At 36.7% G+C, this 20,567-nt stretch overlaps 1 protein-coding gene across 1 annotated transcript in view; it reads right to left on the bottom strand.

Moving 5' to 3' along the window:
• Positions 1–1,987: 1,987 nt before the first annotated feature.
• FANCM (FA complementation group M) overlaps positions 1,988–20,567 on the bottom strand; it is a gene marked incomplete at both ends in the record, with an annotated part of 60,274 nt that continues 41,694 nt past the window's right edge. Inside the window, 9 exons of the mRNA XM_080707137.1 lie at positions 1,988–2,131; positions 3,536–3,668; positions 5,847–6,138; positions 7,653–8,022; positions 10,933–11,499; positions 12,530–12,636; positions 16,896–17,052; positions 18,190–18,318; positions 20,481–20,543. Of these exons, the coding sequence (XP_080563263.1) occupies positions 1,988–2,131; positions 3,536–3,668; positions 5,847–6,138; positions 7,653–8,022; positions 10,933–11,499; positions 12,530–12,636; positions 16,896–17,052; positions 18,190–18,318; positions 20,481–20,543 (1,962 nt within the window). The remainder of the gene's footprint in view (positions 2,132–3,535; positions 3,669–5,846; positions 6,139–7,652; positions 8,023–10,932; positions 11,500–12,529; positions 12,637–16,895; positions 17,053–18,189; positions 18,319–20,480; positions 20,544–20,567) is intronic.

The following is a 20,567-nucleotide window of genomic DNA, read 5'->3' as shown; positions in this document are numbered from 1 at the left end:
CTAAATAGATTGCTTTAGGTTTTTGAGAAAATATTGCTACCCTTAAGTGAGGAGAGATGGGGAGGAGTGATAGAAGTTGGATTGATGGCTACTGGATTCATGAAAACTTTGAGCATTTGTCACCACCTCGTATTACAAGCCAGAGATGACCTATGTTAACACCATTTTGAAACTATATAACATGCTTTTCTTCTGATTGTTTTTCTTAAACTTGTGATTGGCCTAATATGAAACCTATGTGAATTTAATTTATTGCTTTTTAAATATTAGGTAGAACCTAAGAACCAATTCCATTGCATTCTGCAGCCTTACTTACATATAAAAATATAGCTTAAATTTGTTCTCAATACTAAAAAGACTAGGTAGGTTATACAGTTAATAGAAAAATCATTTTATTGAGTCAAGTTATTATATCCTAGTAAACATCCTTTTCTTTTCACTATCAGCTCCTTTAGAAATAAACTTTTAGCTTATTCTGCCATGTTTTATATGAACATATCCCTCTAATTTTCGTACATATTCAACATATACTTTCCAGTTCAAATAAAGTTAATTTGCTTTTATAGTATTTGTTTCTGGGTTGTTTTTGTTTTTCTTTAAATATTTGGTCAGAAAAAGAAAAGAAATGTGCATTTGTCCTGTTTACTCAAAAAACAAACTTTTTTTTTTTTTTTTTTTTTTTTTTGCAGTACTAGGATGGAACCCTGGGGCATTCTACTTACAAGCTACACCCCAGCCCTATTTTTTATTCTTTATTTTGAAATAGGGCCTTACTAGTAGCTGAGGTAGCTGAGGCTGTCCTCCAACCACGATCCTCCTGTCTCAGCCTCCCAAATGCTGGTATTACAAGCCTGTGCCACCACATCTGGCTGAATTTTATAGTAGAAAAAAACTTTAATTTAGTTAGTAACAATAAGCAGCTATGTAATTAAAGGATATATAGAAACAAGCTTTTAAATGAATAGTGAAATTGGACTAAGATCCTTCTTGACTATTTCTGCCCCAAAGGTTCTTGGTAGATGTAGCATGAAGTGAAGGAATGGGTTAGAGTAGCCCTAAAAAATGCTGTTACAATCTGGGTATAGTAGTGCATGCTTGTAATTCTAGTACTAGGAAGGCTGAAACAGGAGGATCGCAGTTCGTGGACATCCTCAGCCAAAGGCTTTTGCAACACAGTGAGACCCTGTTTCAAAATAAAGAATAAAAAATAGGGTTGGGGGTGGTGTCGCTTGTAAATACAATGCCCCTGGGTTCCACCCCCACTACCACACACACAAAAAAACGGTTGCATAATGTGAATCACCAGTATTTGGTGTAATACTGTGCTGCTTGAAGTTAGTGAGGGGTGTTTAAGTAGCAAAGGCCATTAAATCCCATACAAAAAGCAAAAATGTAATTTTAAAATGGCATAGTCATATCCTGTTCAATTCCGCAGTGTCCTTCCTTTCCTTCCTATTCTATTCTGTTGTACCTGCCAGGTACCTGGTAGCCCCATTTCTAGTAGATCATAAAATAAGCTAATAATGTTTAAGGTAATTAACCTCTAAAAGAGTTAAAGTAGCAAAATAAGAGTACTGAAATAGTAAGATGGATTGGTAATCAATAGGGTTAATAGTTAAGGGATACCAGTGAGAGTATGGGAGGAAGCAGTTGCACGGTAGAATTAAGAACTCCACATAGAAAGCATAAATAAATGAAATCCTCTAGGTTATCTCTCTCACATCACATCGTGCTTTTTTTTTCCTTTTTTTTGGGGGGGTGGTACTGGGGGTGGAACACAGGGGCTTTTCTACCTCCGGGCTATATTCCCAGGCCTATCTTATATTTTATTTGGAAACAGGGTCACACTAAGTTGCTGAAAGCCTCACTAAGTAGCTGAGGCTGGCTTCGAACCTATGCGATCCTCCTGTCTCAGCCTCCCAAGCCCCGGGATTATAAGCGTGTGCCACCACGCCTAGCTTCATGTTTAATTTTTGAAATTTTTTTGTCAGATGAACACATAGAGGGAGTTTGCACATCTGATATCTTTGGGGAAAGCTGCAAGGTGGTCAGCAGCCCCGGGTAGTGTGAGGTTGTGGAGGGAGGGGCTGCGTACTTCTGGATACATTTGGGACAGAGCATCACCACATGCCTGCACCACATACCATTGACAGGAGTATGAAGCAGTAGGCCGCAGTGCACTGGAGCCACTAAGAAAGGCCCCTTACCTCCTGTCAAAGCTTAGCTTCATGCTCACTGTAAAGGAGAAATGGTTAAAAACAAAAAAATCCAGTCACAGTAGGACAGATACTGAAGAATAATTTTGAATCTGACACAATAAACTAAACTCCACATCAGCCAATAATTTACACTCTTTGTCTCTCTGGCTTTTTCATAATTTTGGACAATAACTTTTCAGAGGAATTCAGAGTTTTATACTATCTCAGAGGAGCAAAGTTCAAAATTAAAGAAAAATAACGTCAGTTCATCTCCTGGGATCTGGTTCTAGATTTGCCAGTCTAAATAATTAAGTCACCAGGTATGGTGGTGCACACTTATAATATCAGTACTTAAGAGGCTGACACAGGAGGATCATAGGTTCGCTCCAACCTCAGCTATTTAGTGAGACCCTGTTTCAAAATAAAGAATAAAAAATAGGGCTGAAAATTATGAAGCCTCTACCAGGTCTAAGGTGAGGAAAGCTCTCTGTTGTGCCTGGATCAGCAATTTAATAGTAGAAAATTACCCAGCAATTTAATAGTAGAAAAAAAATAAGGCAAACAAAAAATACTCTTGAGAGAGGAAAGCCCACAATTAAAGGCTGCTTCTATTTATCTCACAACATACCACCTTACCCAGTATATATATCTAGACTAAGTACATTAAGAATATTGATATCATAATTAATACATAGAAAAAAGCTATGACCATTAAACCAGCAGCAGTTATGGATGAACACTATTATGCTCAGAAATGACAGTACTTAAGAGTGTGTGTGTGTGTGTGTGTGTGTGTGTGTGTGTGTGTGTGTGTGTGTGTTTTACTGGGGATTGAGCCCAGGGTGTTTCTACTCCCAACCTACAACCCCAGCACTATGTTACTTTTTACTTTGAAATAGGGTCACACTAAATTTCCATGACACTGGTCTCAATAATCCTGTGTCAGCCTCCCAAGAATGAAGATTACACGCAGCATGCCACTGCATCTAGCTAGAGTAGTTTGGGGGGAAATTTCCAAAATACACCTCATTCAGCTTTTAATCTCAAACCACCTGCCACACCATCTTTATACAAACCTTGATTGATTTATCAGGTAAAAATTAGTTTCATAATCTAGTTGGTCAAAGTGATTACTGAATTGAAAGATTTTGTTTAAATAATTTTATATAATCTACATAAATAAAATATACATAAAATAGAATATCTGTGACAAAGAAATATTCTCTTATTTACATGTTTTAAACTGATAATCACAAACCATGGCAATGATTGCTGAAGTGCATTTAGTATTGTAAGAGTTCTTTGATAACCGTCTCTTGAGCAGTCTGATCTCATACATCAGATTTCAGTCTATCTTGGTTAAGATCACTTGGTACCATTTGTATGTCAAATATACAGTGGATGTATTTATAGATCTCCTCAGCCTTTTGATGAGTTACTTGTGCATACATTGAGATTTCTTGAGGTGAGCTGAAAAATCAAAGAAAAACATACTAGAACTTTGGCTTTTATAAAATTTATCTTACCTAAAAGAACGTCAAACATAATAGCCGTTAAAATCATTTTTCTAAGTATTATACAACCAGTTAGTATGTCTTTATCATTGATTTCAATAAAAGCTTATTTGTTTCCTTTATTTAAAAATCATCTGGAAATCCGGGCATGGTGGCTCATGCTTATAATCCCAGTACTTGGGAGGCTGAGACAGGAGGACACTGCAGGTTCGAAGCCAACCTCAATTATTTAATGAGACTCTCAGCAACTTATTGAGAACCTGTTTCCAAATAAAATATAAAATAGGTCTGGGAGTATAGCCCAGAGGTAGAAGGACCCTGGGTTCCATCCCCAGTACCACAAAAAAATAAAAATAAAAATCATCTGCAGCTGAGCATGGTAGCGCAGGTTTGTAATCCCAATACTTGGGAAGCTAAGATGAGGATTGTGATTTGTGGACAGTCAGCTACTTAGTGAGGCCCTCTGCAACTTAGACCCTGTTTAAAAATAAAAATAGGCCAGGCATGGTGGCACACGCTTGTAATCCCAGTACTTAGAAGGCTAAGACAAGAGGATCGTGCAGGTTTGAAGCCAGCCTTGGCTACTTAGTGAGGCTCTCAGCAACTTGGTGAGACCCTGTTTCCAAAACAAATATAAAATAGGTCTGGGAATGTAACCCAAAGGTAGAAGGCCCCCAGGTTCCATCTCCAGTAAAAAATAAATAAAAATAGGGCTGGGGATGTAGCTCAGAGATAGAATGCCCCTGGGTTCAATCCTTGGTACAAAAAAAAAAAAAAAAAAAATCTGCAAGGAAAAGATTTCAACATCTACAATGGACTAAGTGCTTTTGTCCCTTAAAATTCATGTTAGAACCATAATCCCGATGTAATGGTACCATGGTTTGAAAATGGTTTATGTTCCCCCAAAAGATTCATGTGTAGGAATTTGGTCCCCAAGGTGGCAGTACAAGAAGATGGTATGAACCTTTAAGAGTTGGGGCCTAGCAGGTGGTCCTGAGGTTATGAAGATGGCCCTGCCTTTGGAAGGCATTGTGAGACACCAGTCTCTCTCTTTGTACTTGGCTTGAGATTTAATATTTTGCTTCTGCATGCACTTCTGCCACTGCTATTCACTCTCTCACCATAATAGCCTTTGTTGTGCAGTCTAAACTTCGAAACTCCCAAACTGTGGGAGCTTCAAACTAAACAAACCTTTCTTTATAAGTACCTATGCAAAGTATTTCACTGTAGTATTGGGAAGATGATTTAATGCACATGGGATATGGAGGTGAGGCCCTGCCAAAACCCAGCCACTCTATCTTGACTGCAGACTTCCAGCCTCCAAAACTGAGAAATAAATTTGTTTACAAGTCAGCCAGTTTATCATATTTCATTATAGCAACTCAAGCTAAGACAGTCACATGGACCTTCAATCAAAATGAACATATGTTCTAAAAATCTCCCTTTTCAATCAATATAATGATCGAAAATTAGGGCTAGAGTATGACTAGCTCAATGGCAGAATACCTGCCTAGCATGCATGAAGCCATGGATCTGATGCTCAGCACCAAAAAATAAAACTAGTAAAATTCCCAACTTGAACATCTTTCTAGTTAACTGAACGGCCCATAAATATTAGCATACAAGATCAAATGTAAGCATTGTTTATTGTCTTATTTCCTCATATAGCATTAGAGCTCCTTTAAGGGAATATCTATCCGCTTCCTCACCCCCTTTTTTCCCATCAGTGCTCTCACTTTCATGTAATAACGAATACATGTTGGTAGCAAAAAATGTTTTGTTTTTTGTGCAGTGCTAGGGATCACACCGAGGACCTTCACACATGCAAGGCAGTTGCTCTACCACTGAGCTATATAGCCTAGGCCTAGGTGCTTTGTTTTCATTTACTGCTTAAAAAAAGAGATTTTTAGAATATAAGTGTGCTCTAATTAAAGGCCCACATAAGATGTCTTACCTTGGGCTGCTATAATACCATAAACTAGTTGGCTGACTTATAAACAAAAATGTATTTCTTAGTTCTCGAGACTGAATAACAATGGTTGCTATGTTTTTGTGAATGTATAAAACTTCTATGAAATACTTCTAAAAATCATTTGAAAATAGCAAATTAAAAATAATACTAAAGCAGACATACCTGTTAGCCATCTTCTTCACAGATGTAAACTGGTGACACATATTTAATGCAGTTATATAGCTTATATTAGGAATACTTAAATAAAACTGAAGTGCTTCACATTGACTGCTATTCACCACTGTTGGAACACAGATACCAACATTCTTTCTTTGTTCCACTAAAGACAGTTCCTTTAGTAAATCTGCAGTTTCTTCTTGGCAGGAACTAAAAAGAATTCGGATTCCAGCGCCAATTAAGGTGGCCAGCAGACTGTCATAGCTCTTTGTTCTCCTAAACATCCTTGATGTGTCTCCTGAATATTTCATATTTAAGAAAATGCAAACTTCAGTAACTATATTAAGTAGAGTCATTAATATGCTTTATATATTAGAGTCCCCAGGTCTACACAATTGAACAACTAGCACCACACTTTACTAATGAGATACTTTACAACTAAAGTTTTAAAGCGATTCTCAAGTATCTAAGATAAAATAAGGAGAACTATCTGTCTTGAATTGAAATCAATATAAGAAAGTGAATACGCAAGAGAAAGCTTATATCCCTGGATAATTCATTACTGAAGACCCAAACCATATTATTCATCTCTATAACTTTTCATGCTAACACTGATAAAGGGTTCCTATGTCTTGGCTCAATTAAAATAAAATTATCTCATATATTTATTCCAAAGACAAACTCAACGAATAACCTGCACGCCCATTTTAATGAATACCCCGCATGCCCATTTTAATGTCATCTTGGCAATAATTTACTTACCTGCCTTTTCCATTCATTTTGTTTTCCATATTCTTTTATCCTTTGTTTTGTTGTCTTGTTTTGGTACTCTCCCTTATGCCTTAACCCCACAAAGATACTTTCCCATAATTTTTGCCACATTATATCTCTCTGTGTTCTAAATCTATTTCCTTTAGCACTCATTTCTCAAATTAAAAAAAAAAAAACTGAGTTACTGAAAGAGAAAGTAACTTTCTCAAGGTCACATGATTCTCCAGTGATAGCACAATGGCTGAAAAGTTGTCCAATTTCCAAACCAATGTTGTATATAAACTACACTATGGCGATTTTATTTTTCATATAATGCTTCAATTTTTACACAGTGATTTTCACATACATAATTTCACTTAATCCTCATAATATAATGAAATGAGAACAAGTATATTATTGATATTTAATATACTGATCATTCAGAATGACTCAAAATATCACATACCTACAGAGAAACCAGAAATTGATACATCTGATTCCATATACCATGATCTTTTCCTATTCTCTGGAGCTCCCCATATAATTAAATAATTACTGCAGAAATTCTCTAATTGGAACTATACTCTCATATTTCTAAATGCATGCATTTCAAATTGCAAATCCAATCTCAACATGTTCAAGAGTAAGCTTTTGCTCCTCAAATCTGTTGTTCTGCTTATAATTGCAGTAAACCTCACCTTTACCTCAGTGCCCAGAAACCAAGTTCATCAAGTAGCATTCTCAGCTCCTCCAACCAATTTTAGAGATCAGTTCCTACCCATCTCCTGAATCTTGTTTCCCTTCCCCATCACTGCCTTATGTCCTCATCATTGCTGGGGCTCCTAAAAACATCTAATGACTGGTTCACTGATCTTCAGTTTCTCATCCTTCAATTCTTATGGACTTATTTAAATACAATGACAGATAAAAAACATAATGGCATTACAATGTGAACTGACATTTATGAGTCTAGTATATAAAGAGTTTTCTACTTCCAGACAATAGAGAATAAATAGTCAAGTTCCTACATAGGCTTATAAACAGACATTTTAAGATACAAACCTGTTTTTTCTCTGTCTTTTTCCACAATCACACATATTCTTTCAAACATGCGCTGCAGGTGCTGGATCTGCTCAATGAACTTGTTCTTATTGACAGCATTTAACATCTCAGACTGAAGCCTTCTTTCCACCACCATGCGGTTACTAACAATGTAGTCACAGCCACTAAGAGGACATACTTCTACTTGTACCCCATGAATTGCTCTCAGGGAAGAAATTACTTCTAAACCAGAAGTGATTTCACGATTATCTACAAGAATACAGGTTCTTTTTCCTTCCTGTGGAAGTCTGAGAGACATAGGCATCTCAGCCAAATGGGAGCTTGAACTAGAATGGTGTGAAGTTCTAGGATCCTCCAGCGCACTGCCAGTCTGAAAGAGAAAAAAAAAAACCACTGGTCACAATCTGTTTAAACATGTATTAGTGTGACATAAACTTCACACCTCACGCTGAATCTCTCTAACACCTCATGCTGAATCTCTCTACGATAATGTTTGGATTTTTTTCCTTCAACAAGACCAATGTGACTGTCAATAAAAAAAAGCCCCTGTCCTTATAACTCAAGTATTGTAAAGCTATAATTAACAACAAAAGCTAAAAGCAGAGGATATGAAATAGGAGAAGGTCTAAAAAAAAGAGAAAATAAAATTTCAAATAGAAAATTTTAATTTTTAGCCTAGAAAACAGTAGATACTATTAAAAAGTAATTGGAAGATTAAACAGTACCTCCAATTAGACATCAAAACTAACATGTTTTGTTTACGGTGCTAGGGATAAAACCTAGGACCTCACACATGCTAACCAAGCTATACACTGAGTGATACCCTCAATGCTTTTCAAAAATATTTGTGGGTGGGGATGACATCTCATTGGTAGGATGCAGCACTGGAAAAAAATTAAAATATGTAACTGGCTGACAAGAAAGTAGGAATCCATAGAGGTCAAAAACAAAAGTGAGGAGCTGGGCATGGTGGTAACATGCTTGTAATCCTGGTACTTGGGAGGCTGAGACAGGAGGATGGCAGATTCATGGCTAGCCTCAGCAACTTCTGAGGCTCTCCACAACTTAGTGAGACCCTATCTCAAAAATAAAGAATAAAATATAGGGCTGGGAGTGTAGTTCAAAGGTAGAATGTCCCTAGGTTCAATCCCCAGTTCTGGGGGAAAAAAAAAGTGAGCACAGAGTAGTGATACAGGCCTGTAATACTAGTATATGGAAGGCTGACACAGGAGGATCACAGGTTCAAAGCCAAGCTCAGCAACTTAGTGAGGATCCAGACAACCTCGTGAGACTGGTTCAAATAAATACTACTACTAATAATAATAATAATGGCTGGGGGGTTGTACCTCAGAGGTAGGAAAATTCCTGGTACCTCAGGGTGCAAAAATATCTGGAAGTTGATTAAGGTAGAACACTGCACAATTTTTTTTTTTTTTCAAAGCATATGCTGGCCTTGAACCTGTGATCCTCTTGTCTCAGCCTCCAGTTACTAGGAGCTTATTCTTTTTTTTTTCCCCCTTCTGTGAGAAGTAATGGTGCTTGGTGCCTTTTCCTCAGTAACTGGCTATCTATTCCCCAAGGCCTGAACCAGGAAGGAGGCTTTCTTTGATTCTGAAACTGTCCTGTAGACACCTGATGAGTCTACAGAGAACAGCCCATGAGTGGTTGTGAATTATCCTGTGTTTGCAACTCCCAGAGATTCTAAAGTCTCATTCTGACCCAGTGCCTTACCCAATTCATTAAATTTTTAGCTCAATTCTTTTTACCATTTTTTATGGTGTCCCTTAATTGCCCCAAATCAATAAGTCTCTCATTGAAGGTACCTGCCTTTCCAGAGATATCAGCCTAAATGGTTACCCTGCAACTTTTGCTCTGTAATGGTTATAAAAGACTTAACATGTTATATGGCTTTTTGTTGGTGTTGTAAGGATAAGCACAATATCTTCCCAGCTTTGTATATCCTATACTAAGACAGACATCCTAATCACTCAGAAATAATCTTTAAAATATACTTAATACTTAATTTCAAAAAACGCAAAAGAGCTGGGCATAGTTGGTACGTGCCTGTAATCCCAGTATTTATGAGGCTGAGAGACACTGGGATCACAAGTTAGAGGGCAACCTCAAAAATCATAGCAAGACTCTCAGCAACCTGGTGAAACACTGTTTCAACACAAAATGGTAAAAAGGGCTGGAATTTGTAGCTTGGAGGCAGAATGTCCATCTGGGTTCAACCCCAAGTACCACACACACACAAACAAAACACTTTTGTTGTTGTTGTTGCTGTTGTTGGCGGTGCTGGGGATTAGAACCCAGGGGCATTCTCCAAGCAACAACCCCAGCCCTATTTTTTATTCTTTATTTTGAAACTGGGTCTCACTGTTTCAAGGAGACAAGGTCTTACTGCAACTTAGGGAGACCCTGTTTCAAATTAAGAAAAAAAGGGAAACCTCAGCAAAGCTGAAATGGAAGGGTAGGAGAAGAAGAAGGCTCAGGTGAATTAATCAGTATTTATAGTTAACTATGACTTTAACCCCTATTTGGCAAAATTATTAACTATAAACTCTTAAAAACTGATCTTTTAGTAATAGCAAGATGTATTACTCAGCAATAATCCACAAAGAAACATTAAGGAAGGAAACCAGGTACTGCCCCAAACCTCTTTCCCTAAAAGATAAAAGAATTCTACATTGAAGCCTTTGGTGGAAAAGTTAATATTGAAACTAATCCTGAACATATAATTTCTATTAATTTCACCTTAAAGGAAGTTCTCTTTTCTTTTCTTTCTGTGTCTGAGTGTATGTTGCTGGAGAATGAACCCGGGGACTACCTCCAAGTTATACCCTTCAGACCTATTTTATTTCTTATTTTGAAAAAGGGTCTCCTTTAGTTGCAGAAGGCCTTGCTACCAGCCTTGGCAGTGAACCTGTGATCTTGTCTCAGCCTCCCAGGTCATGGGATTATAAGCGTGCTCCACCACACCCATTATGAAGCCCTATTTTCCTACATACTTTGAACAAAATTATCATGTCTCCTTACAATATTAGAAAGAAAACCACTAATACATTTAAAAATCAAAACTTAAGTAGCCTATGAACTGCCCATATAATTTAGTGTACCTGTTTTCTTTTTTGAAGAAATTTTCTTTTAAAATTTTCTAATTTTTATCTTAGTTATTTAATATAAAACACACAAAAAAGCATGCATACACAAAAGTTAAAATAACCTCCCAAAAAAACACCTTTGAAAAAATATGAAGGCTTTTTTCCTTGACTCATACCTTCAACTGAATTGGAAATGTTCTACATTTGTCCTGTGACTCAACAATAGCGCCCGGTGGCGAGGTAGATTTCATTTGATTATGGCTCTGAGGTTTGAAGTCCGAGACTTCAGAAAGTGTATCCTTTAAGTTAAGTGGTGTCTGTTGTCTCTGCTTTGGTGACTGATTTCCTATATGAGTAGAAAGGTCCTTGAGCTGCAATGAGGACCCAGAAGGCACCAAATTCAAGCAATGGTCCTGTTGTTTGTTCTTGCTAGCAGTGCTCAGGTTAGCCACAGTACTGGATTCTCCTTTGTCATTATCACTGTTTTCTTCCTCACTTGAATCATCTGGTAAAATAATTCGGGATAATTTCTTTTTTGAATGTGCACAATTCTGTTTCATATTCATTTGCTTTAGCATTACTGTACGTCGGGTTTTATATTTTTTACTTCCATTTTCTAAACAATCTTGAGTTAGTAAGTTAAAATCAACACAAACTTCTTCCCCACTTGATTGGCTTTTGCAAGACTCTTCTTCATCAACACAAAAACTGTCCTCTAAATAAGTTTCATCTTGTTCAGGAATCTACAATAAAAAAAAATAATCAGAAAAATGCTTTAAATTTATTTCATAGACTCAGCATGTATTTTGGTATCTTTTAAGCATTAATGTTTATTTCATTTATTAGCTAAGTCACGTATTCAGCTAACATACAAGTACATTCTTCTTTTTTCTTCTTCTTTTGGTACTGGGAATTGAATCCAGAGACATTCTACCTCTGAGCTACACCCTAGTCCTTTAATTCTGAACTAGGTCTCACTAAGTTGCTGAAGATCTAACTAGGTTGCTGACCTGGTCTCAAACCTATAATCCTCATTTCCTAGCCTCCCAAGTAAGTGGGATTACAGGCATATGCTGCCACACTCAGCTTAAGTACATCCTTTATGGAGGAAAATAGGGACCTGGGGGATCAAGAAAAAGAATGATTTGCCCTCTATAAAATTAGTCTAGTGCTGGGTGTGGTGGCACACGCTTGTAATCCCCGCACTCGGGAGGCTGAGACAGGAGGATCACGCAGGTTCGAAGACAGCCTCAGCTACTTAGTGAGACCCTGTTTCCAAATAAAATATAAAATGGGTCTGGGAGTATAGCCCGGAAGTAGAAAGCCTCTGGGTTCCACCCCCAGTACCACCAAAAAAAATAAAAATAGTGATTCATGCATAAATGTAGAAAATGTTATAAATGAAAAATAATCTATAAATTTTAAAATATAGCATTTTTATGCAAAAATAAATTTCAAGAGAAATATGACATATATTAAGAATTCAAAATTTAACTACTAGATGATGAAATTCTATTCACTTTAAACATTCTCCTAGTTGGAAAATTTTTCCATAGTATGTTCTAATTAGCTCAAATAAAGAAGGAATAATTTGACCAAACTGGGACTAAGGTCTTGAGAGTTCATTTAGTCTACCTTCTTGACTCTGAACAGAAAGAGTCCCAAAGAGTCTGACAGCCCATCTTTAGAAACAAAATGGAGGCTTCGTTAAAAGGAATGTATATTAATTTCACCATCTAGGAAATGATCCATCATTATTTTTATAGTTCATACCTGTGAGAAAATGTTTATATTATTGTGTTCCTCATGGGCCATTTTGTATTTATTGTTCATCAATGGACTATGCAAAGATTTCATGTAAACAGCTCTCATTTCAGAATCTGTATAAAGGTAAGAACGAAGATAAAATTATTTAAAAGAAAGCTTTTAACTGACTTATTCCAAATTTACATAATTCAAACACTGCCAAAACCTTTTGTAAAAATGATGCTAACATATTGAAAAATATCTAAAAACAATTATTTGAAAATGCAAAGTCAGGAGCCTTGCTTTTGAAATGGAATCGAGCTGGGTGCTTATGGACAACTATTTAAGCTCTCTGCCTGGACTGTCTCTCTCCTGGAAGCCAGGCTTAGGACAGCACCTTTTCATTCAAAATAAGCGCGTGTCAGTATGGTCTGATGGCAGAAACCTATGCTTGTTAAAATAAGAGATTTTAAATGTATTCACTTATTGGACAAAGATGCTTTGAAAAGAGTACAGCTCAGGAATTCCTGAATCGGGAGCCTGTTTAGGTTAGCTGTGTAATGTGTTTTTGCCTGGAGAATTGTCACTAAGAGCACAGTGCAGAAGGAGGGCCTGAGGCAGGAGTGCGAGTCAATCCAATTTCACTCAGCCTCAAATCCTGGCTCCCCCTCTTCCTAGTGATAAAATCTTGTGCACAGAGCTTGGCCCTCCTGTACACCTGAATCCCTTACTTTGTAAAAGAGACATAAATAATACTTATTTCATAGGATTACTGGGTAATTTTAAATTTCAAGTGAGATTATTGTAAATATTTTTCATAATGACTATAATCTAAAATGCCCAGCACATGGGTTTCATCATTATGGGTGTTTATGTTTTTATTTGCTTGTTTTGCTAAAAATAAATTGGTTGAAAAAGCTGATGAAATGATGACAAGTACATTAAAAAAAGTATATATAAGACTTTATAGTACCTATACCTCATTTATAGAAGTACTTAAAAACCATGAGAAATCCAGGCAGGAAAGAAAACAGTACTAAATTTTTTATTTTTATTTTTTTTATTTTTAGGTGGTACTGGGGTTCCTAGAAGGCCTTCTACCTCCGGGCTACACTCCCAGACCTACTTTTTTATATTTTTATTTGGAAACAGGGTCTCTTAAGCCAGCGCGGCTGCCTTCGAACCTGCGTGATCCTCTTGTCTCTGCCTCCCAAGTGCGGGGATTACAAGCGTGAGCCACCACGCCCGGCGAAAACAGTACTAAAAACATTAAAAGCCACAGCCAATTTTCATGATTTTTATCTAGTTAAGGAAAAGTTGGGAGATTCATAGATTTTTTACTTATGCCCATCATTTTTAAAAGTCATAATATAGCAAAAGGTACTTAGGAAATGGTGCATAAAAATATGTGTCAATTTCAAGGGTTTTGGTTTTTTTGTTGTTTGTTGCAGTACTGGGGATGGAACCCAGGAGCATTCTACCTACAAGCTACACCCCCAGCCCTATTTTTTAGTCTTTTTTAGTTTTTGAAACAGGGTCTCACTGAGTTACGAAGGGCCTTGCTAAGTAGCTGAGGCTGTCCGCAAACTGTGATCCTCCTGTCTCTGCCTCCTGAATGCTGGGATTACTAGCGTGCGCCACTATGCCTGGGGATTTGAAATTGTTATATATTTTTAAAGTATTTTCTAAAAAAGATACATACATCATCCTCATCTGAACTGCTTTATCTGGAGTTTTCTCAATATCAAATAGCAACTACACCCAACCTGTTGCTCTTGCCCACTGACTTCTCTTTATAACTCCTCAAAAAATCTGGTCAGCTTTACTTACTGAAAATTCAATCTTTCTCACCCTCCTCAATATTGTCTTTGTAGAAGCCATATTAGTCTTCAACTGGATTAATGCAATAATGGCCTCCTAGCTCATCTACTTTTATTGCTCTGTAGGCCATTATCAATACAGAATGTAGAAAAATTATACTAAAATATGTCAGATTATAACCTGCATGGATATTCCTGCTAAGATCACACTTTCTACTATTCCCCGTCTCCCTTATTCCAGTCATAATGCTATTCCTTGAACTGACTAGGCACACTCCCAAAGCCACTTCCATTAATAAGCATCAGGGCATAAAACATTCAGCAAATCCTATCAGCACCATGGATACTGAGAACTCTGTCCTTAGCCATTTTTTCTTTAAACTCATGGATCTTGCCGGGCGTGGTGGCGCACACTTGTAAATCCCCGCGCTTGGGAGGCAGAGACAGGAGGATCGCGCAGGTTCGAAGCCTGCCGCGCTGGCTTAAGAGACCCTGTTTTCAAAAATAAAAAAAAGTATAAAATAGGTCTGGGAGTATAGCCCAGAAGTAGAAGGGCTTCCAAGAACCCCAGTACCACAAAAAAAATAATAAAAATAAAATAAAATAAACTCATGGATCTTTAGAAACTTTGCTATTTTATTCTATTTTTTTATTTTTTTGGTACTAGGGACTGATCTTAGAAACATTCTGAGCTAAACATCCGGCCCTTTTTTAATTTTTTAATTACTTAACTAATTTGTTTGTTTATTTATTTATTTATTTATTTATCATGGTACTGGGGGTGGAACCCAGGAGCATTCTACCTCCGAGCTACACCCCAGCCCTAATTTTTTTTATTCTTTATTTTGAAACAGAGTCTCACTGAGTTGCAAAGGGCCTCATTAAGTAGCAGAGGCTGGCCGAGCGTGGTGGCGCACACTTGTAATCCCCACGCTTGGGAGGCAGAGACAGGAGGATTGCACAGGTTCCAAATAAAAATATTAAAAAATAGGTGTCTGAGAGCGTAGCCCGTACCACCAAAAAAAAAAAAAAAAAAAAAGTAGCAGAGGCTATCTCCGAACCGCAATCCTCCTGTCTCAGCCTACCAAATGCTGGGACTACAAGTACGCACCAGCACAACCCAGCTTTATTTTTTATTTTGAAATAGGGTCTCTCTATGTTGCCTGACACTGGACCTGCAATCTTCCATCAAAGCCTCCCAAATACTGAGATTAAAGGCGTGTGCCACCACACCCACTTATTAGCTATTTTAAATCATTAACAGAGATTGCAACAATAGAATAAATGAAAAGATCTGTGAAAGGCCAGAATACTGAAGAGCCATTCAGAATACCTTCTGTTACAGCCAATCTAAATATCTGCTCTAAATGTATAATATATTAATATATGCTCAAATATTGCTTGGAAACACTATTTTCTGAAAGCAGATCCCTCTACTTGGCATATTTAAAAAGCTTTTATCTCAGTTGATTTTCACAATCTACACAGAAGCCAGGTGTGGTGGCGCACGCTTGTAATCCCCGTGCTTGGGAGACTGATACAGGAGGATCGCGCTGGTTCGAAGCCAGCCTCGCTAACTTAAGAGACCGTGTTTCCAAAAATAAAATGAAAATAGGTCTGGGAGTGTAGCCCGGAGAAGGGCTTCCAGGAACCCCAGTACCACCAAAAAAAAAAAAAAAAAAAAAATCTACACAGATAAACCCATCTTCTTCTAATCACTAATCAAATATCATCTTCTATATGACTATATTAAAAATGGCAGCTTGTCTATTATTAGTAACTCCAAGCTGGGCATGGTAGCACAGACATATGTAATCCCAGTACTTGGGAGGCTGAGATAGGAGAATTGCAGGTTTGAGGCCAGCCTCAGATATTTAGTAAGGCTTCCCACAACTTAATGAGACCCTGTCTCAAAATAAAGAATAAAAAATAGGGCTAGGGGCATAGCTCAGAGGGCTAGGGGCATAGCTCAGAGTTAGAATGCCCTTGGGTTCAATCCATAGTAATTAAAAATAAATATATTTATCTACTTCCATAATATATATGTGTAACTCCAGCCCAAGCCAATCCAATTCCTTCTTTAATTTTTTCATTTTTATGTAAATTGTTCACCTTACAATATACTAAGTAACTTAGTTACTATGTGTATTGTCTACCTCCTTCAATTAAATGTGAGCTTCATATCGAAGGCTTTGTGTGCATTTTGTTCACCGGGGTGTCTTTCCACATCTCTCACTTTACCAGGCCCTGAGGCTGGTAAAGATAGATGATAAACAGATAGATAGATAGACAGATAGTTAGATAGACAGAAAGATAGATAGCTAGATAGATAGACAGAACATTTGACACTTGAACCACCCGGAAAATCTGAAAAGAACTCAATAGAGAGAAGCCTGTAAATAAGCAAGTCTTAAGTAAAGTAGTAACATAATTTAAATACCAATGACCAAACATTTTGCACATGCCAAATTCAATTTCTTCTAGAATCTAGTTTCTTTGAAGAGATTAAAATATTTAAATATGAAATAAGAAACACTGAAAAAGTTTTTACAAAATGTCATTATAACAGTTACCATTTATAGCCTGTGACAGTTGCGTTCCATCATTTAAGAAGTTAAGTAATGAAGAATCTTGTTCATTTTCCGACTCATCATTTTCATCAGTTGAAACACATTCTGCATCTTCTTCAGAAAGTTCTGCTTCATCATCTAAAAACTTCCTAGCTATATGCTAAGTACGACAAATTAGAAAACATGAAGATACCCTTGAGAACAGATTTGCTTTTCATGGTTTTAGTTCTGAAAAATGGACTTTTAAAATACTTTTCAACAATTTTAAACTACATTAATTATACATATTTATGGGGTATAGTGTGTCATTTGAATACACATACACAATGAGTGATGATTAGATCATAGTATTTATATATTCATCATCATCTTTTTTTTTTTTTGCGGGTCTGGGGATGGAACCCGGAGGAATTTTACCTCCGAGCTACACCCCTTGCCCTATTTTTTATTCTTTATTTGAAACAGGGTCTCACTGAGTTGCAGAGAGCCTCACTAAGTAGGCGAGGCTGTCCACGAACCACGATCCTCCAGTCTCAGCCTCCCAAATGCTGGGATTACAAACGTGTGCCACCACGCCCGGCTAATATTCATCATCTTAAAGACATATAATTTCTTTGTTGTGGAAACATTCAAAATCCTTTCTACTAGCTACTTTGAAATATACAAATAATTATCAACAAGAGTTACTTTGTGCTATAGAATTTATTCCTCTTAGAAAAACTGATTTCTTGCCAATGCCTTTAAGATTTAAAAAAAAAATCTGCAAGAAGAAACGATAAGGAAACATACCTATTTAAGATTGCTCTAGATAATTTTAGATAAAGTAATACATAAGTCATCATGTCAGCCTGCTCAGTGTTTTTCATAATGCAGTCACCTGGGTCTTCCAGCTAACTAATTTTTGCCAGGAAAAATGCTGCAATCCAAAAGAACTGACCAGAAGGGAAAGATGCTAAAAACTCTACTCCAAATATCTGAATACTGGACAAGGAAAGGAAAATACTAAAACTCAGATTGCTGTCCTTTTATTTTCTTCAGTGTGAACAATAAATTCTCAATATGCTTATATTTCTTCATTTACTCATTCAAGATAACACAACACTGCAAGATCAAAACGAAGAGAAACAAAGAGAAACAAAAACTTTGAGATTTAAACTCCAGGAAAAAAAAAAAAAAGATTAGTACCAAAATAGTTTTTCTATAAAAAAGTACAAATAAATCTATACTAATGCAAAAGCTAGCAATCATTACTAATAAAATGTGCATGTATAAAATAGAAGAACTAAAGAAAGATTACCTTTAGGTGACTCTGTCTCTTTTGTACTTTAATGCCTCTTCTGACTTTCCTGTTACAGTGGTTGAAATCTTCTAATTGCGGAGGTGATCTGTGAAAATTCTCACTCTCATCACTAGATGATAATTCTGACTATAAAAATTAAATAAAATTCTTGCATAAGAAAAAAGTAACAGATTGATTTATCTTATGTATTTCGCAAGGGTTGCTGCTTTTATTTTCATTTTCTCTTCTTAAATATTTGGCCTTAAGTTCTCTTAGGAAAATAACATTACACTGGATTTGGTAACATACACCTGTAATCCCAGTACGTGGGAAGCTGGGAGGATCCTAGGTTCAAGGCCAGTAGGCACTTACTTAGTCCCTGTTTCAAAATTAACAAAACAAAATAGGGCTAGTATACAGCTCAGAGTTAGAGCACCTCTGGGCTCAATTCCCACAAAAGTACCACAAAAGAGGAAAAATTGATTTCACAATTTAGAGTCACATTATAATACTTAAGAATCTAAAAACCAGTAAGTTAGATAATACTACATGCTAAAATGCCAAAAAAAAGGTAACATAAATAACACTAGCATACATAGTATAAAAAAGAATATGAAGCCAATCAAAAGAGTCAATAGTTTATCAAAACAATTTCAATTAACGGAAATTTTTGTCTGCATGTGGTACTGGGGTTTGAACCCAGGAGCATTCTCCTTCTGAGTTACACGCCCAGCCGTATTTTGTTTTTTACTTTGAAGCAGGGTCTTGCTAAGTTGCTGAAGGTCTCACTAAATTACCTAGGCTGGCTTTGAGCCTATGATTATGCTGTCTCAGCCTCCCAAATACTGAAAATACAGGTGTGCCTGAACATGCCTGGCTTAAGAGGATTTTTTTTTTTTTTTTTTTTTTTTTTTTTTTTTTTTGGTGGTACTGGGGATGGAACCCAGGGGCCTTCTACATCCAGGTTACACTCTCAGACCCATTTTATATTTTATTTGGAAACAGGGTCTCTTAAACCAGCTGAGGCTGGCTTCGGACCTGTGTGATCCTCCTGTCTCAGCCTCCCAAGCGCAGGGATTACAACTGTGTGCCACCACGTCCAGCAAGAGGAATAATTTTAATTTAGCAGATGGCTATCAGCATATTTGTGTGTGGAAGGTGTATTAAAGATTGAACCCAGGAGTGTTCTACCTCTGGATTACATACTCATTCCTATTTTTACTTTTCATTTTGAAACAGGGTCTCACTAAATTGCTTAAGGTCTCAGTAAATTGCTGGCCTCAAATCTGCAGATCCTCCTGTCTCAGCCTCCCAAGTATTTGGATTATAGACATGTATTACCACACCCAGCTACATTATCAATATTAATTTATTTCTAGTAAGTCATCACACATTCTAGTTAAGGTAGTAAGATAAAGAAATGTTTCTAGTGAAGTTTTAGGAGTATACAATGTTAATATAGTACTTAGTGGTTAAAATAGCAGATAAAATTAGCAGTTTATTTTAGAAGTAGAAACAGTAAATATAGCACTTAGTAGTTAAGGATAAGTTTAGCTAAAGTTTATTAAGAGTGACGGAGAGATCAGCCAGGTGGGGTCCCCCTTTTTGGTGTTTTTTGACCAAAGATCCATTCTGCTGTTAGTGCCTTCCCTTCTCCCTTCTTTTGCCTAACTGCTATGTACATTTAAGATTCAACTAAAGTATTGCCTTCAGGAAGCTTGCTAAAGCTCTCAAGGGCTTACTTTTTCTTATTACTCAACTTAAAAAGTTATACCAAAGTTATCCATTTTCATCTCTCTTTCTCCTATTAGATTATGGGTGACTTAAGCCAGCATCAGGATGTATTTTTTATAATATCCCCAGCATCTTAATGGACTAAATACGTAGTAAGTATTTAATGATCATTGCTGAATTATACTAACAAAGTAAGATGGCTCTTAAAAAGAGTATAAAATTATTTAATATTTATATTTATTATGCTTAGAAAAGTTTACAATGACTAGGCAGTCGTGGTGCATGCTTGTAATCCCTGCGCTTGGTTGAAAGACTGAGACAGGAAGATGGTGCAGGTTCAAAGCCAGCCTCAGCCCGGAGGTAGAAGGCCCCTGGGTTCCAACCCCAGTACCACCAAAAAAAAGAAAGAACAGAAAAGTTTACATTGAATATATCTCTAGAAACTAATAGAAGATAGAAATTCTATAGGACATATAAACTTTTTTGTTAGCCATATAACTATATTTACTCATATGCACAATTATAAGATTTATTCCTAAAGAATTTGGATTATATATTATCTATTATTTACTTACTCTAAGAGCCCTGCGCTTTTTGACAGCATGAACTGGAGAATCAACTTCATTATTTTTCTGATCCTAGATAAAATAAACAAATAGATT

Source organism: Muscardinus avellanarius (assembly GCF_963383645.1).
Source record: "Muscardinus avellanarius genome assembly, chromosome: 12".
Taxonomy (NCBI): Eukaryota; Metazoa; Chordata; class Mammalia; order Rodentia; family Gliridae; genus Muscardinus; species Muscardinus avellanarius.
Note: the sequence above shows the minus strand (reverse complement) of the source record. Positions and strands in the feature narration are given on the sequence as shown.